At 45.4% G+C, this 23887-nt stretch overlaps 1 protein-coding gene across 1 annotated transcript in view; it reads right to left on the reverse strand.

The window, feature by feature from the left end:
* Positions 1–14963: 14963 nt before the first annotated feature.
* ZNF550 (zinc finger protein 550) overlaps positions 14964–23887 on the reverse strand; it is a 30623-nt gene continuing 21699 nt past the window's right edge. The window contains exons 4-5 of the mRNA XM_084905746.1: positions 16073–16260; positions 14964–15113 (exon numbers count right to left, since the gene is read on the reverse strand). Coding sequence (XP_084761872.1) covers positions 15084–15113; positions 16073–16260 — 218 coding nt within the window. The 3' untranslated portion in view covers positions 14964–15083. The remainder of the gene's footprint in view (positions 15114–16072; positions 16261–23887) is intronic.

Raw genomic sequence — 23887 nt, forward strand, 5'->3', positions numbered from 1 at the left:
CTATCTTTGTGAACAGATGTTTTCAATAATGAATCTGAACAAAAACAAGCACAGATCACGCATTACCGATGACAACCTCCATGCTGTTTTGCGGGTTGCTACAGCCCAAGAAATAAAACCGAACGTTGACTCATTGATCCGGGGAAAACGGTGTCAGACATCTAGCCAGAAAACAAAACAATGAGCATTTTAGGTACATTCCAATATTACTGTTTTGTTTGATACCAATATTACTGTTTTGCTTGATAGCATGTGAGTTGGTTAACAGCACTGTTAAGGAAAAGATTGTTCCACTCATTTTAAATTCACATTTCTGGTTAACATTGTCAGTTTATGACTGTTCACTAAACCATTCAGCCCGCGATTTAGGCTGGATTTTAGATTTTGGCCCCTTCTCTGATTGAGTTCGACACCCCTAGTCTAAGTCCTTCCCAAGTCTGCATTTACAATTGAAAACTCTCCTGGGAAGAAGACCACAGAACTCTGGGCAACCTGGTGGTGGCCTCTCTGGAGTGGTTTATGTAGCCAGAGGAAGGGTCCAGTGTCTCTTTCTGATAGACCCTCCCTTCCTCCAGTTGATGGACAGAGGTAAACCTCACCTCCGGCCAGACATTCCTGAGCTCTGAACTACCAATCAGCACCTGCCAAATACCCTAAGACCCCGATTCCTAAGACCCTATGTCCTTAATCACCAATCAGCATGCGCTGAGTCCCTAGGCCCCGCCCCCTATCCTTAAAGGTGCATGTACTCCTGCGCTCCTCGCTCTCTTCCTCCCCGCTCTGTGGAAGCAGCCGGCAGGGGTACTCTTCCCTCCAGTAAATCCTGTGTGTGTCCTGCCATCCGGTCTTTAATCCATCACTTTCCATCTAAGAAAGCCAGTTAGGCGTCAACACTGTCCTCAGCACTTCCTGGTAAACCCTCAGGGACCCAGAGCATTTCATGATTTGCTAACGGCAAGTTCTAGTTAAATCACATTTTACTAACGTCATCCTTGAAGTTTTAGTTCTTGGTATGTAGGTACAACTGTGTAAAATGGTGCTTTTCCCAAGGTCAAAAGAAGAAAAAAGCGGGGGGGAATGAAGATGCAGGCCGTTTAAACACAGCCCTGAGCGGTCCTGGTGAAGACAAGGCCCTGCCATCACCGGTCCATCATGCTGAGGATCATCTCGGGGTGAGGGCTCAGCGGGGGCGTCTGCGGCAGCGGGCTGGGCCTCTTCCTCCCCCTCCTCGGGCTCTGCCTCTGACTCTTTTTTTTACTTCAACTATAATGTACTCAATCTTCAACCTGGATGACAGCTGGCTGGGTCTGCTTGAGGGGGGTTGGGTGGGGGGCCTCTCAGCTTCCTGGCAGGTGGTGGGGCTGGGGTCACAGGCTGAGCTCTGGCTCAGGTTCAGTTTCCTGCGGGCTCCTTTTTATCCTCCTTGTCATCCAGGTCTGGCTCAGCCCTGTCACTGTCGGAGGAGTCTTCCTTTTTCTTCCGCGTTTACTCTTTGTTTCTCCTGCATGTTCCCTTCTGCACCATCTGAAGCAGCACAGTCATCAGCATCCCACACTTAGAGCAGACCCAGGCCGCAGGGACAGAGTTGGGGACGTGATGGCGTCTGAAGTGCATGAGGAGGAGTTGTTTCTGGAGGAAGGTCTTGTCGCAGCGGCTGCAGGCGGAAGGCTTCTCCTGTTATGGGTGCTCTTGTGCAAGATCAAGTGCCTCTGCCGTCTGCAAGCGTAATCTCACTGGTTACACTGAAGCGCTTCTCCTTGCGTGACCTCTGACGCGGAATGAGGGCAGAGCACTCAGGAAACACAGCATCGCAGTATGGGCATGTCTAGCCTTGCTTACCATAGGAATGCTGCTTTTGCATCATTGTCTGTGCTCTGACAGGGTCACAGTGGGAACAGTGCAATTTGGCCAAATTTTCTGTGTGCGTCGGTAAAGTGTGCATCTTCTTGGTACCACTTTGGATAAATCACGCATGACAAATCTAACACCTGAGGTTTTTCCCTTGAATGGATTCTCATGTGCCTTTTCAGCTCCCGTAGGGAAATTTTAGCTCCACAGAGACAAAGGCTTTCATTATGCATTAGGAGCCCCATGCAGGAAGATTCGTGCTAAAATGGGCCTTCCTTTCCCTGGCTGCTGGCACTGCCTTTCTACTCCAGCCCAGCCCCAGAGCCACCTCTTTCCACTGGGTCCCACCTTGCCATGCTGCCCAGAAGCCCTGAGAGACTGGGGATGGGGCAGAACACCTGCATCATTGCCATGGCAACAACTCAAGCATCTCTGGTAGCTCATTGCCTGTGTATGCAAATTAACTGCCATCTTTGTTGGGTTAATTTGCACATCACTTCTGGTTGGCTGGTGGGTGTAGCGAAAGTATGGTCAATTTACATGTTTGTCTATTATTAGGTAAGATAGGAAAGAAGAGCAAAGCACAACTGAGAAATGCAGTGCATAGGTAATAAGGTGATATTTGCCAGGCATGATAGACTACTATATCCCAGAAGAACAGATGAGATGTGTATGTAACAAACATCTTCAGGGTGAAATCCAAGGCAACTAGAGGTAGGAGAAGACATAGCTGTCTTTTTTTTTTTTTTTTTTTTTTAATTTTCAGCGGATATATAATTAAAAAAAAATAATTTTTATTGATTTCAGAGAGAAAGGGAGAGGGAGAGAGATAGAAACATCAATGATGAGAGAGAATCATTGATCAGCTGCCTCCTGCACACCCCTCACTGGGGATTGAGCCCACAACCCAGGCATGTGCCCTTGACCAGAATCAAGCCTGGGATCCTCAGTCCCCAGGCCAACGCTCTATCCATCGAGCCAAACCAGCCAGGGGGGAAGTAGCTGTCTTTGAGAGAGCAAGACCAATAAAGTTTTTAGTCCAAGTGATAAGTAACGTCTAGTTTCAAGTATATTCTTTTGGATTTGAGAACATGTTTTTAAACAAAAAATTTAAATTGTTTTTACTGATAACAGACATTGTCAGATTTATCCACACAACCAATGTTCTAATGCCATGTAAAAGGGAAGGAATTGGCCAGACTGTTAAGTAACCTGCTATTATAATTGTTTTTATTTGTTTAATCTTTTTAAAATAATGGAATCTCATATTTTTGCCCAAAAGAGAAAGAATAATTGACATTTTTTTGGTTGTTTTGCAGGGCAAAGAAAATAGGGTGTTTGTTGGTTGAGGTTGGAAGGTCATTCTCTTTAGCCGTTTGAGCAGTATGATCAGCAGGGAGAGGTCTGGTAACTGGGAAGGGCAGCGTGAGAAAAGTGGAGGATTTTCAGGTCAAGGGTAGGGGGCAAGGGCCCAGTTGGAGTGGATGAGTGGGTTCAATCCCCAACCCCATCAGGGCGAGTGCAGAAGGCAACCAATCAACGTGTCTCTCTCACATCAATGTTTGCCTTTTGCACGTGCCCTGACGGGGTTGGGGATTGAACCGGCAACACTTAAATATAAGGAAGAAACAGAAGAGCAAACCCATGTAGGTAAAAATGAGATTATATCTTGATTTTGGTGGTAAGGATCCCTGGAAAATGGAACCATTCACCTCTTACCTTGGAGACCCCTCCTTGTGGGTCTAAGGATAACCCTCAAGTTAAAGGCTTTATGTTTTGTTAGAAGAGAAAGGATACTCTTTATTTCTTGTAAAGGGTGAAAGTATTACAGGATATGAGAGGGGCTCATCTTCCTTGATTGCTCATTGGAGTGGGGCTCTTGGAGTAGTGCTAGAATAAGCATTTCCAGAAGCCCCCATGGGAGGATGAGAAATGGTAGCAAGAGTTATTTCCATGGGGAGAAACCAAGATGGCAGCATACGTAAACACCTAACTACAGCCTCACACAACAATTTCAATAAAATACAACTAAAATTCAAAATGGACATTACCCGGAACTACAGGAAAGTCGACTGACTGGAAATTCTACAACGAGAAGGAAAGAGAAAACCAGAAGGAAAATCAGAGGAGCTGTAAAAGCCTAAGATACAGAGACACGTTGCGCGCAAGGTGAGGATGGAGCCAGAGAGGAGGGGGAGGCTGAGCGCCTGGCTGGCATTCCCTAGCGGGAAGGAGATAAAAGCTCCGGACTGTGCTGTGCCCCAGTTCCGACTGCACTGAACCCCAGTTCTGGCCAGACCCTGGGGACCCAGGCTCATACGGAGGGAGCCTAGGCTGTAAGGTGGAAACCCAGGGGAGTGGCGAAAGGAAGTCCCAGAGGAGTGCACATTGCATACAGAGAACGGATAGTTGACTGTGCTGCTGGATTGCCCTAGCGGGAAGGAGACAAAAGCTCCAGACTGCTCTGAACGCCACTTCCAACTGAACTGACCCCCAGTTCCTGGCTCATTGGGGGAGAGCCTAGACTGTTTCGTAGCAGGCGAAACTCGAGGGCACCTTTCTCTCAGAGGTGCTTGCAGCGAGAACCAAAGGACACTGAGGAACACTGAGACTCAGGAGACTCATAGGGCAGGGCTGACCCTGAAGGTTGTAGGCTCCACACTGAAACTCGGCCCCATCCAAACTGAACACAGAGACTTTTAAGGCTACCAACTCAGGGAAGCTGCAAAAATGCTGAGACAAGGAAATAGATCACAAACAAAAGAAATGGAGGACAAAAAGTGACTGGATATAGAGTTCAAAATCACGCTTAAAAGGTTTTCCAAGAATTTCACAGAAAAAGCCGATAAAATAAACAAGATCTATGAGCATATGAAAAGGGATCAACTAGAAATAAAGAATACATTGTCTGAAATAAAAAATATTATACAGAGTCCTAAAAACAGAATGGAAGATCTCAAGAATCAAGTCAAAGATTTGGAACATAAAGAGCCAGAAGATACTCCTTCCCAGAAGCAAGAAGTCAAGAGAATCCAGAAAGTTTAAGATAATGTAAGAAACCTCTGGGACAACTTCAAGCAAACCAACATCAGAATTATGGGGGTCCCAGAAGAAGAGAGAGAGCAAGATTCCGAAAGAATACTGGAAGAAATAGTGACAGAAAACTTCCCACACCTGGTGAAAGAATTAGACTTACAAGTCCAGGAAGTGCACAGAACTCCAAACAAAAGGAATCCAAAGAGGACCACACCAAGACACATCATAATTAAAATTCCAAGAGCAAAAGACAAAGAGAGAATATTAAAAGCAGCAAGAAAAAAGCAGGTATTTACCTATAAAGGAGCACCCATACAATTGTCAGCTGATTTCTCAACAGAAACCATGCAGGCCAGACTGGAATGGCAAGAAATATTCAAGGTGATGAATAACAAGAACCTACAACCAAAAATATTCTACCCAGTAAAGTTATCGCTCAGAATCGAAGGCCAGATAAAGAGCTTCACTAATAAAAAAAAAGCTGAAGGAGGTCATCACTGCCAAACCAGAATTATATGAATTGCCGAAGGGGGTTCTTTTGGAAGAGGAAGAAAATAAAGATAAAAATTATGAACAACAAATACGTAACTATCAACAAGTGAATCTAAAAACCAAGGGAATTGAAAAATCTGATGAATGCCGAAACTGGTTTGGCTTAGTGGACAGAGCGTTGGTCTGTGGACTGAAGGGTCTCAGGTTCGATTCCGGTCAAGGGCATGTACATTGGTTGCAGACACGTCCCCAGTAGGGGATGTGCAGGAGGCAGCTGGTTGATGTTCTCTCTCATCGACATTTCTAGCTCTCTATCCCTTCCTTACTGTGGAAAATCAATAAAATATATATTTAAAAAAATCTGATGAACAATATTAACTGGTGAATATAATAGAATCAGAGGTATGGAAAGGGAGTGTGTGTACGTTATGTTAATCCTTACCTGAGGATATATTTGCAATGATTTTTAGAGAGAGTGAGAGGGAGGGAGGGGAAGAGAGAACATTGATGTGAGAGAGACACATTGATTGGTTGCCTTCTGCACTCGCCCTGATGGGGGTTGGGGATTGAACCCACAATCCTTCAGTGCATGGGCTGATGCTCTAACCATTGAGAACACTGGCCAGGGCTACAGCATCTCTTGAATGCACATCTCACTGATGTCTAAGCAAGAAGCAAATTGGGGAGGAAAGGAAAGAATGTAGTAAAAAGTTCCAGAGTTTTACTCTGGTCTTCAGCTAACTAGCTCATTGACTTTGGACAACCTTGGGACCTTTTTGCATATATTTCCTCATTTGCAAAATAAAGCGAGTTGAGGTAGTTCCATAAACTCTTTCTCTCTGCTTTTTATAATTTTTTAGAACTGCTGAATCATTGCATACATGAAATAATTTACTTTCTTCTTCTTTGAAGTAATGGAGCTCATTCTGAATAATTTCCAGCTCCTTGTATTTCTGTTAAGCAAAATTCAACAGCCTTTGATAGCTCTCGGTCTACTTTCTAGGGAATTTCAGACACAATCTCATTGGATTAGGTGGAGACATAGCAAAACATTGTCATTGAAGGCATTATGCTTTCTCACAATGCTATTAGAGCTGAATTCTTACAGCAGATGCGAAAACGATAACATCAGAGGGACTGAGAAGAATGGGAGGTGAGAAGAGCTTGTGGACAAAAATAGGAAGGGCAGTAAATAGGAGCATGAGAAAAGCCACCACAAAGAAAGTTCTTTGTTCCATCCTTGAGGTTATGAAAATATTGATTTTATTTGTAAGATGATGTTGGAAATGTGACAAGGGAAAGGCTTCTAGTATTTGTTGAGTACGTACCAAGGGCAGGCACTGCCATTTGTCCCTGTTTTGGCGGTGCCATCTACTTTGTAGATGAGAATATTGAAGCACAGGACTCACCCAGGAAGTGAGTGGCATAACTGGGGTTTTAAGCCAGAAATTTAAGCCAGAGGGTAAATAAAAATTAAATAATCACAGATAAGGCTTCAACTATCCCCTAATTTGTCCCCTCCCCTATTCTTAGCTGTCGACAGCATTACTATTTCACTATGCGATGTACTTTAGACATCTTCCCATGTTCATAGGTGTGGAAATACCTCATTCATTTTAATTCTGTATCATATTCATGGTATGGGTATACAATAAGTCACTTAATTTGACCATTTCCTTATTGTTTTAGTTATTAGAAATGATCATATGGTGAACGTTCTTTATCTGTTCCCATGTGCACATGTAAGAGAGTTTTTTTTAGGTAGATTTGAAAAAGTAACATGTATGCATGCAACATACATGTATATGCATACAATATGTACATCTGTACAATATGTATTTTTAAGATCCTGCCAAATTCTCCTTACAAAGGGATTGTGCCAAAGCACCTGTCCCTCCGCATTGTATGAAAGTACCTGTTTCCTCATGCTATCACCAACACTTGTCATTATCACACTTTAAACATTTGCCAAGCTATTATTACATTATTTTTTTCAAGTGCACTTCTCTGATCATGAGTGAGTTTAGCACCTCTTGAGTTATTTTCTCCTAGAAAGGGTCTTCAGTAAATAGCAGGAGAGCAGCTGAGGCCTGTTCTGTCTGCGCAGGAAGCCAGTGAGTTTCTTTGTGAAGAGGATGCTGCGGGGTCATTTGACTTGGAGGCCAGGCCAGGGGCAGGCGGGAGTGGTAAGATCACACTCTCATTAGGAATTTGCCTGGGGGCCATATAGGAGGCTGAGCAGGTCCTTTAAGTACATAAGTGATGGCACTCAAATCGAACGGAATATTAACCCTGAAATCAGGTCTGAATTTATAGGCATAGTATCTATCTTTGGATTGGTTTAATGTTTTTACTCTTGATTTATTTGTGTGCCTTCCTTAGCATCCCATATCTCAAGCAACATAAATGTGTTAAAGTGATGGAATTTAGCAAATATGTTAAATTCCATCTGCTAAGAGGGAATTTGGAAATTTGACAAATATAGCAGCTTTCATATTCAAGACCCATTTTCAAAGCATTTCATTAACAAGTCTCCTGATTTATCATGCCATTAACAAAAATAATTTTTTTTGGACAGCAATAAAGAAGCGAATTAGAACAATTTCCAGCTTTCTCAAGATATACATAGGGAACCTACTTATACTGTACCTCATGTATATTATAATAGTTTGATACCTTTTTCAAAATAGCAAATAAACATTCCTGTGATAGAGGAATGCATAGACTTGTTTTTAAGACACCTCAGTGCATTTTCCTCAGCTCATCTATTAAAGACAGCATCTCTCAAGGAGGAAGCCCCATGTCTCAGCAAGGTCTCGTGTTTGCCAACAGCGATTAGGAATTACTTAGTTGCTGACAGCCCTTCGTCATTGACTGAAAGAGGAAACTTTTTCCACTTCAAGCTGGGGACATGGGTGCTTAGATTTTCTCCTTTAAATAAAATGTCATCTAGAGTCAACCCTTTGAAATGTGTATCAAGCCACACACATCATCCAACAAAAGAGCAACCTGCAATAAGCAGAGATATCGAGGACTTAGAACACAGCTCATTAGGATAAACCTGTCCTTTTTCTTTGTGAAAGTCAGGGAGGAAACAAATGTCTGCCAGCAGAAGGAGTAATGAGAGGAGCCTGGCCGTAGGAAGCTATTCTGCTGCTGGGAAAACATTGGAAAGTTTCCTCTGGTCCATGGGAACTCTGATTATGTCTCTGTAATCCTTGTATTCAGAGGATCTCAGTGATTGGGGGCCTATTACAAAGTTCCGCTGTGCATGGTAAGAGATGCCCAATGTGACAAGGATGCCTTTCTATGGCGGTGTAAGCTGCATGGCCATCCAGGCTGTGGCATTAGCCTACAAATGAGAGTAGGGAGGAACAGCTACAGAGAAGTGGGAATCCAGGTGAGGTTGTGGAAGACAAGGGGAAGGACTTCAATAAGAAGAGAGGAGACCAATAGACTGCAGGTTGAAAAGAGGACTGAAAGTCCTTCATTGGATCTAATGAGAACAAAGGGAGCTGTTGGTAGAATGATGGTAGTGAAAGCCATTTGGGAGGAGAGGAAATGGTGACAGAAGTTAGAGACATTTTAAAAATATATATATTTTTAATTGATTTCAGAGAGGAAGAGAGAATTGATTGGCTGCCTCCTGCATGCCCCATACTGGGAATTGAGCTCACAACTTGAGTATGTGCCCTAGCCTGAAATTGAGCCGTGACCTTCTAGTTCCAAGTTTTATACTCAACCACTGAGCCACACCAGCAGGCTCTATTATTCTTAATGTAGTAGATTACATTGATTTTTTTTTAGAATTTTAAGCCAACCTTGCATTCCCAGGATAAACAGCATCTTGTCATAATGTATCACTCTTTTTTTGTGTTGATGGATTTGATTTACTAATATTTTGTTAAGAAACTTTATGAATATGTTTATGAAGAGTATTGGTCTATAGTTTTTTTTTTTTTTTTTTAGTTTTCACTTTTTTAAATTTAATAAACCTTTATTGTTCAGATTATTACAATTGTTCCTCCCTCCCCCCCAATAGCTTCACTCCACCTGGTTCCCACCCCACCCTCTGCCCTTACCTCCCCCCGACTGTCCTCATCCATAGGTGCACGATTTTTGTCCAGTCTTTTCCTGAACCTCTCACACCCCTTTCCCCCTGAGAATTTTCAGTCCACTCCCTTTCTATGTACCTGATTCTATTATATTCATTAGATTATTCTGTTCATCAGATTTTTAATTCACTTGATTTTGTTGATAGATATGTATTTGTTGTTATAATTTTTATATTTACCCTTTTCTTCTTCTTTCTCTTCTTAAAGAATACCTTTCAGCATTTCATATAATACTGGTTTGGTGTTGATGAACTTTAGCTTTTTCTTATCTGTGAAGCTCTTTAGCTGACCTTCAATTCTGATTGATAGCTTGCTGGGTAGAGTAATCTTGGTTGTAGATTCTTGCTATTCATTACTTTGAATATTTCTTGCCACTGCATAGTTTCTGTTGAGAAATCAGCTGACAATCGGATGGGTGCTCCCTTGTAGGTCGTTAACTGTTTTTCTTGCTGCTTGTAAGATTCTCTGTCTTTTGCCCTTGGCATTTTAATTATGATTTGTCTTTGGATTCCTCTTGTTTGGGGTTCTGTGCACTTCCTGGACTTGTAAGTCTATTTCTTTCACCAAATGGGGGAAGTTTTCAATCATTATTTCTTCAAATAGGTTTTAAGTATCTTGCTCTCTCTATTCTTTAATTCTGATGTTGGTATGCTTGAAGTTGTCCCAGAGGCCTCTTACATTATCTTCAACATTCTTTATTCTTTTCCAGTTGAGTGTTTTTTGCTTCTTTGTATTTCAAATCTTTGACTTGATTCTTGCATTCCTCTAGTCTGCTGTTGGGTCTCTGTATAGTATTTTTATTTTTTTATTTATTATTTTTAAAAAATATATATTTTATTGATTTTGTACAGAGAGGAAGGGAGAGAGATAGAGAGTTAGAAACATCGGTGAGAGAGAGTCATCGATAAGCTGCCTCTTGCACACCCCCTACTGGGGATATGCCCGCAACCAAGGTACATGCCCTTGACCGGAATCAAACCCGGGACCTTTCAGTCCCCAAGCCGACGCTCTATCCATTGAGCCAAACCGGTTTCGGCGTGTATAGTATTTTTTATTTCAGTCAGTTGTTCCTTTTTCATATCCTCAAGGATCTTACTAAATTTATTTGGCTTCTTGAAAAACCTCATAACTCTTGTTTTGAACTCTGTATCCAGTCATTTGTTTTCCTCCATTTCTTTAGTTTGTGATCTGTTTCTTTGTCTTCGCATTTTCACTGCTTCCCTGTGTTGGTAGGGTAGCTTTGTGTGCTAGATTTCCTATACTGCCCAGTTGGTTGGCCTCCCCAGTTACCTGAGGTGGACACTCTTGGTGCACCCCATTTGTGGACTGTGTGTACAGCCTTGTTGTAGTTAGGTCTTGATTGTTGTTGGTATCACTGGGAGGAATTGACCTCCAGGACAACTGGCTGTGCAGATCAGTGTGTCTACACCGGGAGAACTTCTGTGATGGACAGCCTTATGGGACAAGACTTGCAAAATTGCAAAAGCCTTTGTGCCCAGCTTGGATGAGGCAGAGTCTCAGGGCTGACCAGATGGTCTTGGCTTTCCATCAGCCCTGCCCTATGATGTCCCTGGGTCCCAGTGTCTCTTGGTAATCACTGAAAACACTTCTAAGAGTAAATCGCTCTCGAGTTTTGCCCAATTGAGGGAGAAACTCAATGATTCTCACCTGGAACTGGACTTCAGCATAGTTGGGGAACTTCCATTTTCCACCCACTAGGGAAAGCCATAGGCACTCAGCAGTCAGTCCTCTCTTCGCACAATCACGCACGCCTTCAGACCTCTGCCTTTTGAGGCTCCCCTGAGTTTCTGCCTGACAATCCAGATCCCCCCAACCCCCAGGTATAAACCTGGATCCCCAGGGTCTCGCCTGGAACTGGGGTTCAGTGCAGTCGGAACTGGGGTTTAGCATTGTCAGAGCTTTTGTCTTCTTACCTTTAGAAAGCTAGTCAGGCACTCAGCCATCCATGTGCATGTCTCCGTACCTCAGCCTTTTGCAGCTCCTCTGATTCTCTGTGTGCTTTCCTTTTTCTTTCTAGTTGTAGAATTGCCTCTCAGCCAGCTTTCCTGTGGTTCTGGATGATGTTCATTTTGTCTTTTAGTTGTAGTTTTGAAATTGTTGTATGAGGCAGCAGTTCAGGTGTTTACTTATGCCTCCATCTTAGTTTCAACTAGGTCTACAGTTTTCTTGTAACAATTTTGTCTTGTAACAATTTTATTATGAGGATAAAGTATTATTCTTCAAGCTTCAAGAGATTAGTTGGGAAGTTCCTTTGTTCTTCATTTTCTTAAAGCATTAATATAAGGTTGCTATTATTTCTTTTTTTGAATGCTTTATATAATTCACCAATAAAACTTTATAAGGCTAGAGCTTTTTATATGTAAAGTTTTAACTAGAAAATTTTCTTAACAGATATTCAGATATTCCTTTTTGCCTTGAGTCAGTTTTGTAATTCACATCTTTAAGCAAGTTGTCCATTTCACCTAAGCCATCAAATGTATTGGCATTTTTCATAGTATCTAGTTATTATTATTATTATTATTTTAAAATATATTTTATTGATTTTTTTACAGAGAGGAAGAGAGAGGGATAGAGTTAGAAACATTGATGAGAGAGAATCATCGATTAGCTGCCTCTTGCACACCCCCTACTGGGGATGTGCCCGGAGCCAATGTACATGCCCTTAACTGGAATTGAACCCAGGACCTTTCAGTCCGCAGGCCGACACTCTATCCACTGAGCCAACCCGGTTTCGGCAAGTTATTATTATTTTTATTGTAGAATTATAAAGACATCATTTCTTTTATTTCTGGTTGTTAATTGGTGTCTCATTCCTTTATTTTTTATTTTTTTATGAAGTTGGGAGCTTGTCTCAATTCTGATGTATCTGTACTACACCCAGAATTTCCTTTCATCTCCATATCTCTTTCTGGCTCCCTGATCTCAATTAAATTAAGCAGTGTAGCCCTAACTGATTTGGCTCATCCTGCAGACTTAAGAGTCCCAGGTTCAATTCCGGTCAAGGGCATGTACCTTGGTTGCGGGCACATCCCCAGTAGGGAGTGTGCAGGAGGCCACTGATTGATGCTTCTCTCTCATCAATGTTTCTAACTCTCAATCCATCTCCCTTCCTGTCTGTCAAAACAATCAAGAAATTATACTTTAAAAAAATTCAGCAGTGTATACTTGTGTCTGAAATCCCCCATTGATTATCCTGTGCTGGAGTTGGGTACACCACAAAAGCACCTCGTCAGGGCAGTTTGAGAATTCAGCAGTGCAAGGTCCCTAGAGAAATAAATGGCAGGAGAGTGCCACCCTACTGCACTACTGCAGTAGTGGGGTTCCCTACTGTCTATGAAGGATGGATGATACTTCTGAGGAGTCCATTGTGAATCTCACCTCTTCCTCCTTATGCCTTCACTGAGCCTCTTTTACTAGCCTGCCTTTTCTTCCTGATTCAGCAGTTACTAATTTGTTTGGGTTTCCACCAGAGGACACCCAGACATAAGGACTTGGGGGGCAGGCAATTTATCTGAGAAGTGATCTCAGGATGTTTAAGAGGAAGTTAAATAGGAAAGTGAGAAAAGGCTACGGAGATGGGCAACTGGGACTCAAGCTTACTAGGCACCTTCTCAGAGACACTGTGGAACTCACCTCGGAGCTGACCCAGCAGAAGTCAGGGAGGCTGGGGTAATGTTAGAGGGTCTCCCCATGACAGCAATTCCCCTACACTTTCAGAGTGAGCTTAACAACATGCAACAAGCTCCCAGGGACTGTAAAAAGCCACCAACTTGTAAAGAGAAATGCAAGTGTGTGAGGAGGCAGATGTCTGCCTACAGGATTGTCCACCACAGCTTTAGGTGAAGTCAGGTGGAGTGGGCCTAGGAAGAAATGGGCAGAACTTCTATGATCTCAGAGGCAAAGCCATGTTAGAATCAGAGATAAAAACCCACAGTTTTTGACATTTACTATGTAAACCTCCAAGGTATGGATGTCCGACAGTAAAAGATTTGAAAGGGCAGCTGATGCTAATTTCCCCTCACCCCTACCTCCAGATTAGATAGAGATTCAACAGGTTGGAAGAAGGCAGTGGAGGGGAGGGAGCACATGGACAATATCAAGATGTCTCCGTACACAGCATTCCCTAGGGAGTTCTGTGCGAGTTAAGTAACAGCCAAGAAACTGATTGTGTCCTAGAGAGGATATATTGCCCACCACTCATCTCCTCCTCCTCTTTGGGCGGAGTACCCATGACACCCATAAACTCTCCACAGCAAGGGTGAGTCTTTACCTAAGACATTGTAAGACCCACCCAACTCATGTGAGTGCCACTCTTTTAGAAGCCCTGAACTTTGAAATCTGTAGAATGGGAGAATGGTGGGATACATGCCCCAGACACATGGGAGGGTGATGAGAAGGGTCTCTGCCCCATAACCTGCACATGCCCCCTCAACTCCTTAGCTTCCAAAGGCAGTTCTCCATTTCTGAAGAAGCCTCATCCCCCTTGACCAAGAGCGGTGGGGCACAGACCAAGAGCCGGGTACTCTGGGATGTTGGCCTCTCCCTGCAACCTTCAAAGCACAAGGAGGTCAATGGCTGTTCTGTATCACCTCTGGGGCCTCTCCTGAGCTCTCCACCACGAGGCTCTTAGAAACTCCTCCTGGAAGAGCCCTGTGGTTTGGCTCTCAGTTGGACGGAGCAATAAGAGAGTGGTGCAGGTCAGGCCAGAACCACAGGGTGGCACAGGGCCTGAGAGGCCTCAGAGTCATGGTCATGGAGCAGAGCCACAGGAGGCATTCTGAAGCTCCAGGACCCTGGACCCCATTCTGAGCATTAGACCCAACTTGCAGATGCCAACGTGGCGGCAGCAGAATCGGCAATTGGGGGGCTGGCATGAGGATAAACTGAGGCACAAGAAATGACCGGGTTCAGCACTACACTGGTACCTTGACCCCTGGCTCGTTCTCTCCTCACAGAGGCCCCTTCTCATGCACCGAAGCGGCCCTGGAGAGGGGAGGTACAATATTTCTGTTTTATAGGTTGGAACCAGAGGCCCAGTGAGGGACTGCGATATGTGTACAGCCACGAGGTGAGCTCACTGAGCTGGTCTCCCCTGCAGAGGAGGGGCAGGAGTGGGTGCAGCACATTCTGCTGCCCAGGAGCTCTGTGGTCTTTGGCAGACACGTTACATCCTGAGCCTCAGCTTCCTCACTTGTGAGACTATGATGCTTACTCCCATCTCTCAAGGTTGCTGGGAGGCTGAAATCTGGCATACAGTGCATGTGACTAGTGGATCCTGGTCCACAGATGCGATAAGCCGTTCTAGTTATCACCTCCCCTCCCCCATATATTGAATTCAGTGGAGGAACGACATCTGACAGCCCTCACATCCAGCTGCAGGTGGAAGTCACATGAGTGGTCCCCATTGTGTGCCCACTCCCCAAAGCCCCTAAGGAACAAACACTCTCGCTTGAATTGCAAGGCTTTTATTACTGGAGTTCTTCAGTCAGACATGTGGACATGGCTATTGCAGAGAATTCCTTAATGACCAGGCAAGCAGCTTCACTGGGGCTCCTGGCAAGGATGGCTCCATTAACATAAACGACTTGAGAATATTTTATTCTGCAAAGAGAAAGACAGGAAGCCCGGTGACCTCAGGGCTAGAAGACATCCAGCTGCATTGGACACGCCCTGGGCCTTCTGAGAAGGGCCGGCAGCCCTATTGGAATGGTAACCCTTGGATCTGAGCAGGTAAAAGTGGGTTCCTCACTATCTCCTGCACCACAAGAGAATCCCAGGATGTACCTAAAAGCTCCCACCAATGGAACAGAGAGAGGAGGAAGGGTCACCATGGTGAGGTGGAGGGCAGTGCTAGATAGAACAGGAAGAGGCTGCTGAGGAGGACTGGTGGGTCCCAGAGCACCTGGGAGTTTCCAGGAGGGGAGCTCAGTCTATTGTGTCCTCCTGTCCTGTGGACACGTGCAGCTGAAGGAGTGGCATGTCTCCATCATCACTTGGGGCAACTCAAAGTTGGAGGTTGGAAGGGGACTTTTGGAAGGTGCCTCCTCTCCTGGCATTTGAGGTACAGAATGGCCCTCTGGGATCCGGAGAAGAAAGCAAATAAGGGTTTTAGTGGGGATGGAGTAGGGAACTCGAGGAGTTAAGGTAAAGGACTCAATGCCAATGATTTGAAGATCCAGACTGGTGAGCTGGAGAGGCTGAGTCAGGGCCTGACACTGAGGCCAGGTGGTGTCACACAGACAGGAGGGCCTGGAGGGTGTTAGGCTGGTGGCCCAGCAGATGCGAGTGGTCAGGGCCAGCCCAAAAGCTCGAGGGCTAGACTGAGCCTTCCCGGCTGGCCCTTCCCCACACCTTTGGTGCCCACACATCCTCTCCACCTCCTCATTCAGGGAGTTCTCTTTCCTCCTTGATTCTCAGGGAAGGGCTATGTGGAGAGGAGACATCTGAGCAGATCCCAGGCAGGCATCAGAGCAGACACACACACACACACACACACACACACACACACACACAGACAGACACACAGACACACACACACACACACACAGAGCCAGACCCACCAGCATGCTGATAGCATTCTCCTTATCCTCTTCTGTCAGTTTCTGGTCAACGCAGTTCTTCAGTTTTCTGGCATTGGCCAATATTAAAGAGTCATTTTGGTACTTTTTCACTTGTGCAACATATTCGTCTGGGGATCCCGTCAGGAATATGTAAACGTCTTTTTTCACGGCTGGGCAAATGCCACAATCTGAAACACAAAGCCAGCTGACACACAGTCCTGAAAGACACTCATGAAAACACACTCTTCCCTTACCCCCCAGACACACTCAGGACTGCCCGGGAGGCCTTAAACCCCCGGAGAATCCATGTCCCCAGGCACCCACTTCCACTGGAGATCAGGAGCGAGGCAGCCCAGAGCAGCGCGAGGGCACCGGCCCCCATCATGGTGCAGTTGGCAGGTGCTCCCTACCTACCCTGGAACCCTTTTATACTTGCTGTTGGCCCCACAACGGGGGGAGGGGAGTAAAGGAGGGGCCTGTATCTGATGCCTCCTTTTCCAGGAGATTCTGCCAAGGTCACAGGTTGGAATTCCCTGGGGCTGTGAAGGCAGGAAGTGTATACATTGGCAAAATCCTAAATCCCTCAAGTCAACACAGGGCACTGGCTCAGCCTCCCTGTCCTCTCCAGGGCTGTCGGAGGTCAGTGACACTAAAAGCTTAAGAACTGAAATATCCGCCGAGACCGGTTTGGCTCAATGGATAGAGCGTCGGCTTGGGGACTGAAAGGTCCCGGGTTTGATTCCAGTCAAGGGCATGTACCTTGGTTACGGGCATATCCCCAGTGGGGGGTGTGCAGGAGGCAGCTGATCAAAGACTCTCTCTCATTGATGTTTCTAACTCTCTGTCTCTCTCTTCCTTTCTGTACAAAATCAATAAAATATATTAAAAAAAAAAAAAAAAAAAAAAAAAGAACTGAAATATCCTAGGTTGACTAGGAAAAGGGGCAAAAAGGTCCCCAAATAAGGCCTCCGGAGGGATACCCAGGGTCAGCCTATCACAACGACCTGTGTCCTTGTCGGCGGTCTGGTCCCCACTAAGGATTTCTCAGGAAGCTCAGTGCTTAGCTGGCCTCACAGCTAGCACAAGCCAAGGGAAGGCTAGATTACAGGCTCTCTGGTGACTGCTGCCTCCCCTGTTTTCATCACAGTGTTCTTGACATGCTGAGTGACCTCCCTTGAGCCAGACCCCTGAATCTGTTTCTGAGCCCTGAATCCTCCCCTACATGCTGACCCAGAAGACCTAGTTGCCTGTAGACCAAGTCTGCACCTGACTATTATTATTATTACTTTGTTTTTTAATTAAATCTTTATTGTTCAGATTATTACAGTTGTTCCTCTTTTCCCTCCCATAGCTCCCATCCACTTGGTTCCTACCTCACCCCATGCCTTTACCACCCCTCCCCCACTGTCTCATTCATAGGTATATGATTTTTGTCCAGTCTCTTCCCGCACCCCTCAAAACCCTTTCCCCTGGAGGTCTGTCAGTCCACTCCTTTTCTATGTCCCTGATTCTATTATATACACCAGTCCATTCTGTTCTTAAGATTTTTTTATTCACTTGTTGGCCTGTATGTATTTGATGCCTTTTTGTTGTTCATAATTTTTACCTTTATCTTTTTCTTCTTCTTCCTTTTCTTAAAGAATACCCTTTAGCATTTCATGTAATCCTGGTTTGGTGATGATGAACTTCTTTAGCTTTTTCTTGTCTGTGAAGTTCTTTATCTGACCTTCAATTCTGAATGATTGTTTTGGTGGGTAGAGGAATCTTGGTTGTAGGTTCTTGCTATTCATCACTTTGAATATTTCTTGCCACTCCTGTTTGGCCTGCATAGTTTCTGTTGAGAAATCAGCTGACGGTCATATGGGTGCTCCCTTGTAGGTAACTAATTGTTTTTTCTCTTGCTGCTTTCAAGATTCTCTCTTTGTCTTTTGCCCTTGGCATTTTAATTATGATGTGTCCTGGTGTGGTCCTCTTTGGATTTCTCTTGTTTGGGGTTCTGTGCACCTCCTGGACTTCTAAGTCTATTTCTTTCATCAGGTAGGGAAACTTTTCTGTCATTATTTCTTTCAATAGGCATTCAATATCCTGCTCTCTCTCTTCTTCTGGCACCCCAAAAATCCAGATGTTGGTATGCTTAAAGCCGTCCCAGAGGCTCCCTACACTATCCTCACACTTTTGGATTCTTCTTTCTTTCTGCCTCTCTGTTTGTGTGTTTTTTTGTTTCCTCATATTCCAGATCTTTGGTTTGACTCTTGGAGTGTATATTGATCTCCAGTTGAGTTTCTGTATATTCTTTATTTCAGAGAGTGTATGCTTAATTTCTGACTGGTCCTTTTCCATTTTGTTGGCATTCTCATTAAGGTCCATGAAGGTCTCTTCAAGTTTCTCAGCAGTTTTTAGAAGATTCTTGAGTAACCTTATAAATGTGGTTCTGAACTCTGTGCTGTCCAGTAGTTTACTTTCCTCCACCTCTCCCATTCGTGACATGCTTCTGTGTCTCCGCATTTTGGCTGCCTCCCTGTGTTGATGGAGTGGCTTTGTGTGGTAGGTGATCTATAGCAGCCAGTAGCTCGGCTTCCCCAATCACCCGAGGTGGTCGCTCTTGGTACACCCCTTTGTGGGCTGAGTGCAAAGTCTTGGTGTAGTTAAGCCTTGATTGCTGTTGGTACACTGGGAGGAATTGACCTCCAGGCCAATTGGCTGTGAGGACCCACTGTGTCTATAATGGAAGAACTGCTGCGCTGGAGACATGCTTATGGTGCAGGCCTTGTTTCATTGGGGCTTTGGTGCTCAGAATCTGTCTCCTGAATGTGTAACTTATGGATGTGAGGAGTTGAAATCTGGTGTCTCACACTGATCACTAGGTACACTGGCTTCTGGATCTCCAATGGAGTGCAGTTCAGCTACTGTCTGAGGCCACCCTGCAGGAGCTATAGCAAGAACCACAGTCCTCCCCTCCCTGGTTGGATCTTGAAGGCTTTGGAGCTGTCTGCACTGGGTTGCAAGTTTGCTAGGTTAAATTGCAATAGAGAAGGCCATTTGTATGCAAAAGCCGCTGTTTGGAGCTTGGGTGTGTTTGTAGATTGTGCGGGGCAGAATCTCAGGGTGTCACTAGGCTAGGGTGTGGCAAACAGCAATGGTTGCTAGTCAGCCATCTCTGCCTCTCCAACTGCGTCCCAACTTCTCGTGCCCCAGCACAGCAAACAATTATTCTTGTGTGCAGCTCTGCAAGCAAGCCACCCTCACTTTCTGAACTGATGGCAGAGAGTTCAGCTTCTCCCCAGAAACTGGATTTCAGAGAGATTGGGAGCTTGTTTCTCTTTGGGCTGAATAAAGCAATGCCCTCCACCAGCCAGGATCCACCGCCAGCCAAATCATGTGCGAGCACGTTCTGTACCTCAGTTTTTTGGCGCTTGTGCCCTGAATGCTCTTTTCTCTTTCAGTCTAGTTGTAGAGCTTCCACTCAGCTTTCCCGTGGTTCTGGGTGATAGACATTTTGTCTTTTAGTTGTAGTTTTGAAATTGTTGTGCATAGTAGCAGTTTAGATGTTTATGCCGCCATCTTGGATCTCTCCAATTCTCCATTTCTTTCATTTGTGACCGGTTTCTTTGTCTCCACATTTTGGCTACTTCCCTGAGTTGATAGAGTGGCTTTGTGTAGTAGGTGTCCTATAGGGCCCACTTGGGCACCCCTTTATGGTCTGTGTGTACAGTCTTGTTATAGTTAATTCTTGATTGTTGTTGGTATTACTGGGAGGAATTTTTTAAAAAATATATTTTATTGATCTTTTACAGAGAGGAAGGGAGAGAGATAGAGAGCTAGAAACATTGATGAGAGAGAAACATCGACCAGCTGCCTCCTGCACACCCCCTACCGGGGATGTGCCCGCAACCAAGGTACATGCCCTTGACGGGAATCGAACCAGGGACCTTTCAGTCCACAGACTGACGCTCTACCACTGAGCCAAACTGGTTTTGGCTTACTGGGAGGAATTAAACTCCTGGCCAGTTGGCTGTGAGGATCAGCTGTGTCTGAGATGGGAGAACTTCTGTGCTGGAGACACCCTTATGAGGCAAGACTTGCTTCAGTGGGGCTTTGTCCCCTGAATGTGCCCCTTAGGATCTGAGGAGTTGTAATGTGGATGGTCCTACTCTGACCCCTGGGTACACTGGCTCTTGGATCTCCAAGGAGGTGGTAATTTAGCCTCTGTCTGAGGCCACTCAGCAGGAACTATGGAGAGTTATGCAGATTCCTCTTCTTTGTTTGGGTTTTGGAGGTGCCCAGATGAGACCCAGCTGTGAAGCAATGCAAGTTGCTGTGGGGCCTTGGGCCTTCTTTTGGATAGTCTAGGTCTCACTGACTCAGCTTCAGTTTGTTAGATAAGTTTAGATTTCAAAGGACCAAGCCATTCATACACAAAAGCCTCTGTGCACAGCTTGGTGGGGCAGAGTCTCAGGGCAGAGAAAACAGCAATGGCTTCCCGTCAGCCCTGCCCTAAGAGGCCCCCGGGTCTCAGTGTCCCTTGGTAATCGCTGCAAGCACTTCTGAGAGAAAGTGCCCTTGAGTTGTGCCTGCTGCCAGACAGTTCAGTTTCTCCCCTTATGAGCCTGGGTCTGCAGAGTCTTGCCCAGAACTAGAGTTCAGAGCAGTCAGGAGCTTGTGTCTCCCTGTGGTTTGAAAAAGCCAACTGCATCCTCAGTTGCCAGCTCTCCACTTGCGCACCTCCGTATCTCTGCACTTTACTTCCACAGCTTCTCTCAGTCTGTGTGCTTTTCTCTTTCCTTCTAGTTGTAGAATTTCCACTTAGCCAGCCTTCCTGTGGCTCTGGATGATATTCATTTTGTCTTTTACTTGTAGTTGTAGTTTTAAAGTGGTTGTGCCAGGCAGCAAGTTCAGGTGTTTACCTATGCTGCCATCTTGATTTCTCCCTGCATCTGCTTATTTTGATAGCACCTCAATCTGACAGAGAAATTTCATGTCCTCCCCAATCTTTTGCGTTTCTCTGTACTATTCACATATCACTTCTTTATAGCTACAATATAAAGAAAAGCCAAGCCTGCTGTGGCCCACAACCCCTGTGCGATTTGTACACTAGCCCTCTCCTCCCTGCCCTGCGGCCTCTCTAAATGAATCCCTGTGCTTCTCTCCACCTTCACTGGCCTCCATTCTGCTTCTTGGTCACATCAAGTATTCTGCAGAGGCTCTTTGCAGGTGTTGCCCTCCCTGCCTGGAAATCTCTTTCTCCAAGTGCAGCACAATTCACTGCCTAATTCCTCAGATCACTGCAACTGTCACCTTATCAGAGAGACTCCCCCACACTCTTGACCCCTTATGTAAAAGGGAGACCCTCTACCATAGCATCTGTTCTCCCCCAACTTCATCTTTCTCCATAGCACTTCTTGCCATTGTGGCTTGTCCTCCACTCCCTCTTAGATGTCTGATGAGCACCAGGAACGTGAGGGCGTTGCTGTGCGTACTGCCACATCCGTAGGACTGGGACCTCGGCTGACACACCGTAGGTGCTTCATCAATGTTTATTAGATGAATGGAAGGAATATCTCATTTCTTTGGAGTTTATATAAAAAGGAACACTTTGCCGAAACCGGTTTGGCTCAGTGGATAGAGCTTTGGTCTGTGGATGGAAAGGTCCCAGGTTCGATTCTGGTCAAGGGCATGTACATTGGTTGCGGGCACATCCCTGTTGGGGGATGTGCAGGAGGCAGCTGGTCAATGTTTCTCTCATCATCGATGTTTTTAGCTCTCTATCCCTCTCCCTTCCTCTCTGTAAAAAATCAATTAAAAAATAAACGGAACACTTCACTTACATTTGCTATACATGTGCTTTGGATTAATTAAATAAGATAAAGGTTTGAAATGCTTTGATAAATCAGAATTAAGGAGCTTTTTTGCTGGAATAAGGTTTGCTGAAGCCCAGAGTTGAACACAGCACATGTTTTCTGATCCCAATCAGAACACTATGCCAAACAGGATTCATATCCGGTAACTGTTCGTGGCCAAGAGGCACCAAGTACTAAACTCCAGCTGTTGATTGGCCCCTACAGAGTCTTTCCTTGCCATGGCTACTGATGCCCAGGGCCCGCCCTCTGAGGATTACCCCATGAGGCCTCAGGTCACTGATGCCCCTTGGAAGCTCTTGGGCACCGGTCAGCTGAGAAAGTAAACACTACATGCCCTCAGTGGCACAGGTGGCTCTTGCTCTTCCTGGAGCAGTTTCCGTGTGGGGGTACACCTGGCGAGAATCACACGTCCGCGGTCCTTCACAGGGAAGTTCCTGCAGTCCTCCCCCAGCTCTGTGAGCTGATGCCGCCCAGCCCCGGGGGTGGGGTGTGTGCCACAAGACCCTCGGAGACGTCTCCAGATGGTGGGGACACTTGGTGAGGTCGGGGGACTAACTGCGGGACAGGCCAGCAGAGGAGTCGCAACATGTGTAGCTCTTTCCTAATGGAAGTTTTTATCTTAATTAATTTTTATCTTGAGATCATTTTAAATTTACAGAAAAGTGACAAAGATGTGTTAAAACTTCTTAACTGACATTGGCACATTACTCTATTAACTGAACTTCAAACTTATTGGATTTCACACTAGTTTGTCCATTGATGCTCCTCGTGTTCCAGGATTCAACCCACACCTTAAGCACACTGTGTTCATTGTTATGCCCTCCTGGTTCTTCAGGCTGGGTCGGCTTCTCAGCCTCTCCTTGTTTCCTTGTCATGACCTTGGCTGCCATGAGGAGCACTGGCCAGGTAGTGTGGAGTGGCCCCAGAGCTGAGTTTGTCTGAGCACTTCTCATAACTTAGACTGGGGTTTAGACTTTGGGTTCTTGGGAAGACAGCACAGAGGTGAAGTGCCTTGTCACATCACATCCAGACATCTGTAGCATCAATGCTTTATCTCTGGTCATTTTAGCCTTGGTCACTTGATAATATCATTTTTGCTAGGTTTCTGCACTGTTTTCCTGTTTCCCTCTTTTCAGTCACTCAGTCTGGCCCCTCTTAATTGGGGAGGGTGGTGCGTGCCACCTCCTGGGCGTTGGTCTGCGGATTGCTTGGAGTGCTTCTGTAAGGAGCATTTCTCTTCTCCACCATTGATTTATTTATTTAATAATTTACATCAGGGTGGACTCACATGTATTACTTTATACTTTGGATTATGACTTCATACTTTATTCTTTCTGCTGAGTTTTCATGAACTGTCTCAACTTGTTAATGCCAACAAACGATTTTCCTGGAGCAGAAGGCTCAGTTTAACTCTTGAGAGAGTTTGAGCAGCTTGAGTGCCACCTCTGTTTGACTGGCACTCTAGTCTGTAGTCCACAATGGCTTGTAGGGCTGTGGACACCCCTGTCTCTTCTGACACAGAGACAGACTGCACAATCCACACCTGCTCGAGAACTCATGTTTCCGGATGTGCTATGCAGTCAGCCCCTCTCAGGGCAGGTTCACTGCTGGAGGGAGAGACAGCTAGGTGAAGCAACAAGGCTGGAGCCACTGGGAGTCAAGAAGGTGCCAAGAAATCTGCCCCCTTGGGTAAGAGGGTAAGAGGGAAACTGGTGGTGGGATCTAAAAATGGAGCATTACCAACCCCGAGGAAACCTCATGGCCACAAGTCCTACAACTTCCCTGACAGTGAGTGACTCAGAGCCCAAGGACGGGGGTCACCCCTTCTTGAGGCCCCATCCAGCTACTGCAGCAGCTATGCTGTTCAAGGGGCTCCAGTCAGGCCCCTCTCCCCATACTCACCTCCAGAAATTCAACCTGCCTGTCAGTTTTCCGGGTGATTTCTTGTTTAGCTACA

The sequence above is a fragment of the Pipistrellus hanaki genome (genome assembly GCF_964339955.1).
Source record: "Pipistrellus hanaki genome assembly, chromosome: 15".
In the NCBI taxonomy this organism is placed as follows: domain Eukaryota; kingdom Metazoa; phylum Chordata; class Mammalia; order Chiroptera; family Vespertilionidae; genus Pipistrellus; species Pipistrellus hanaki.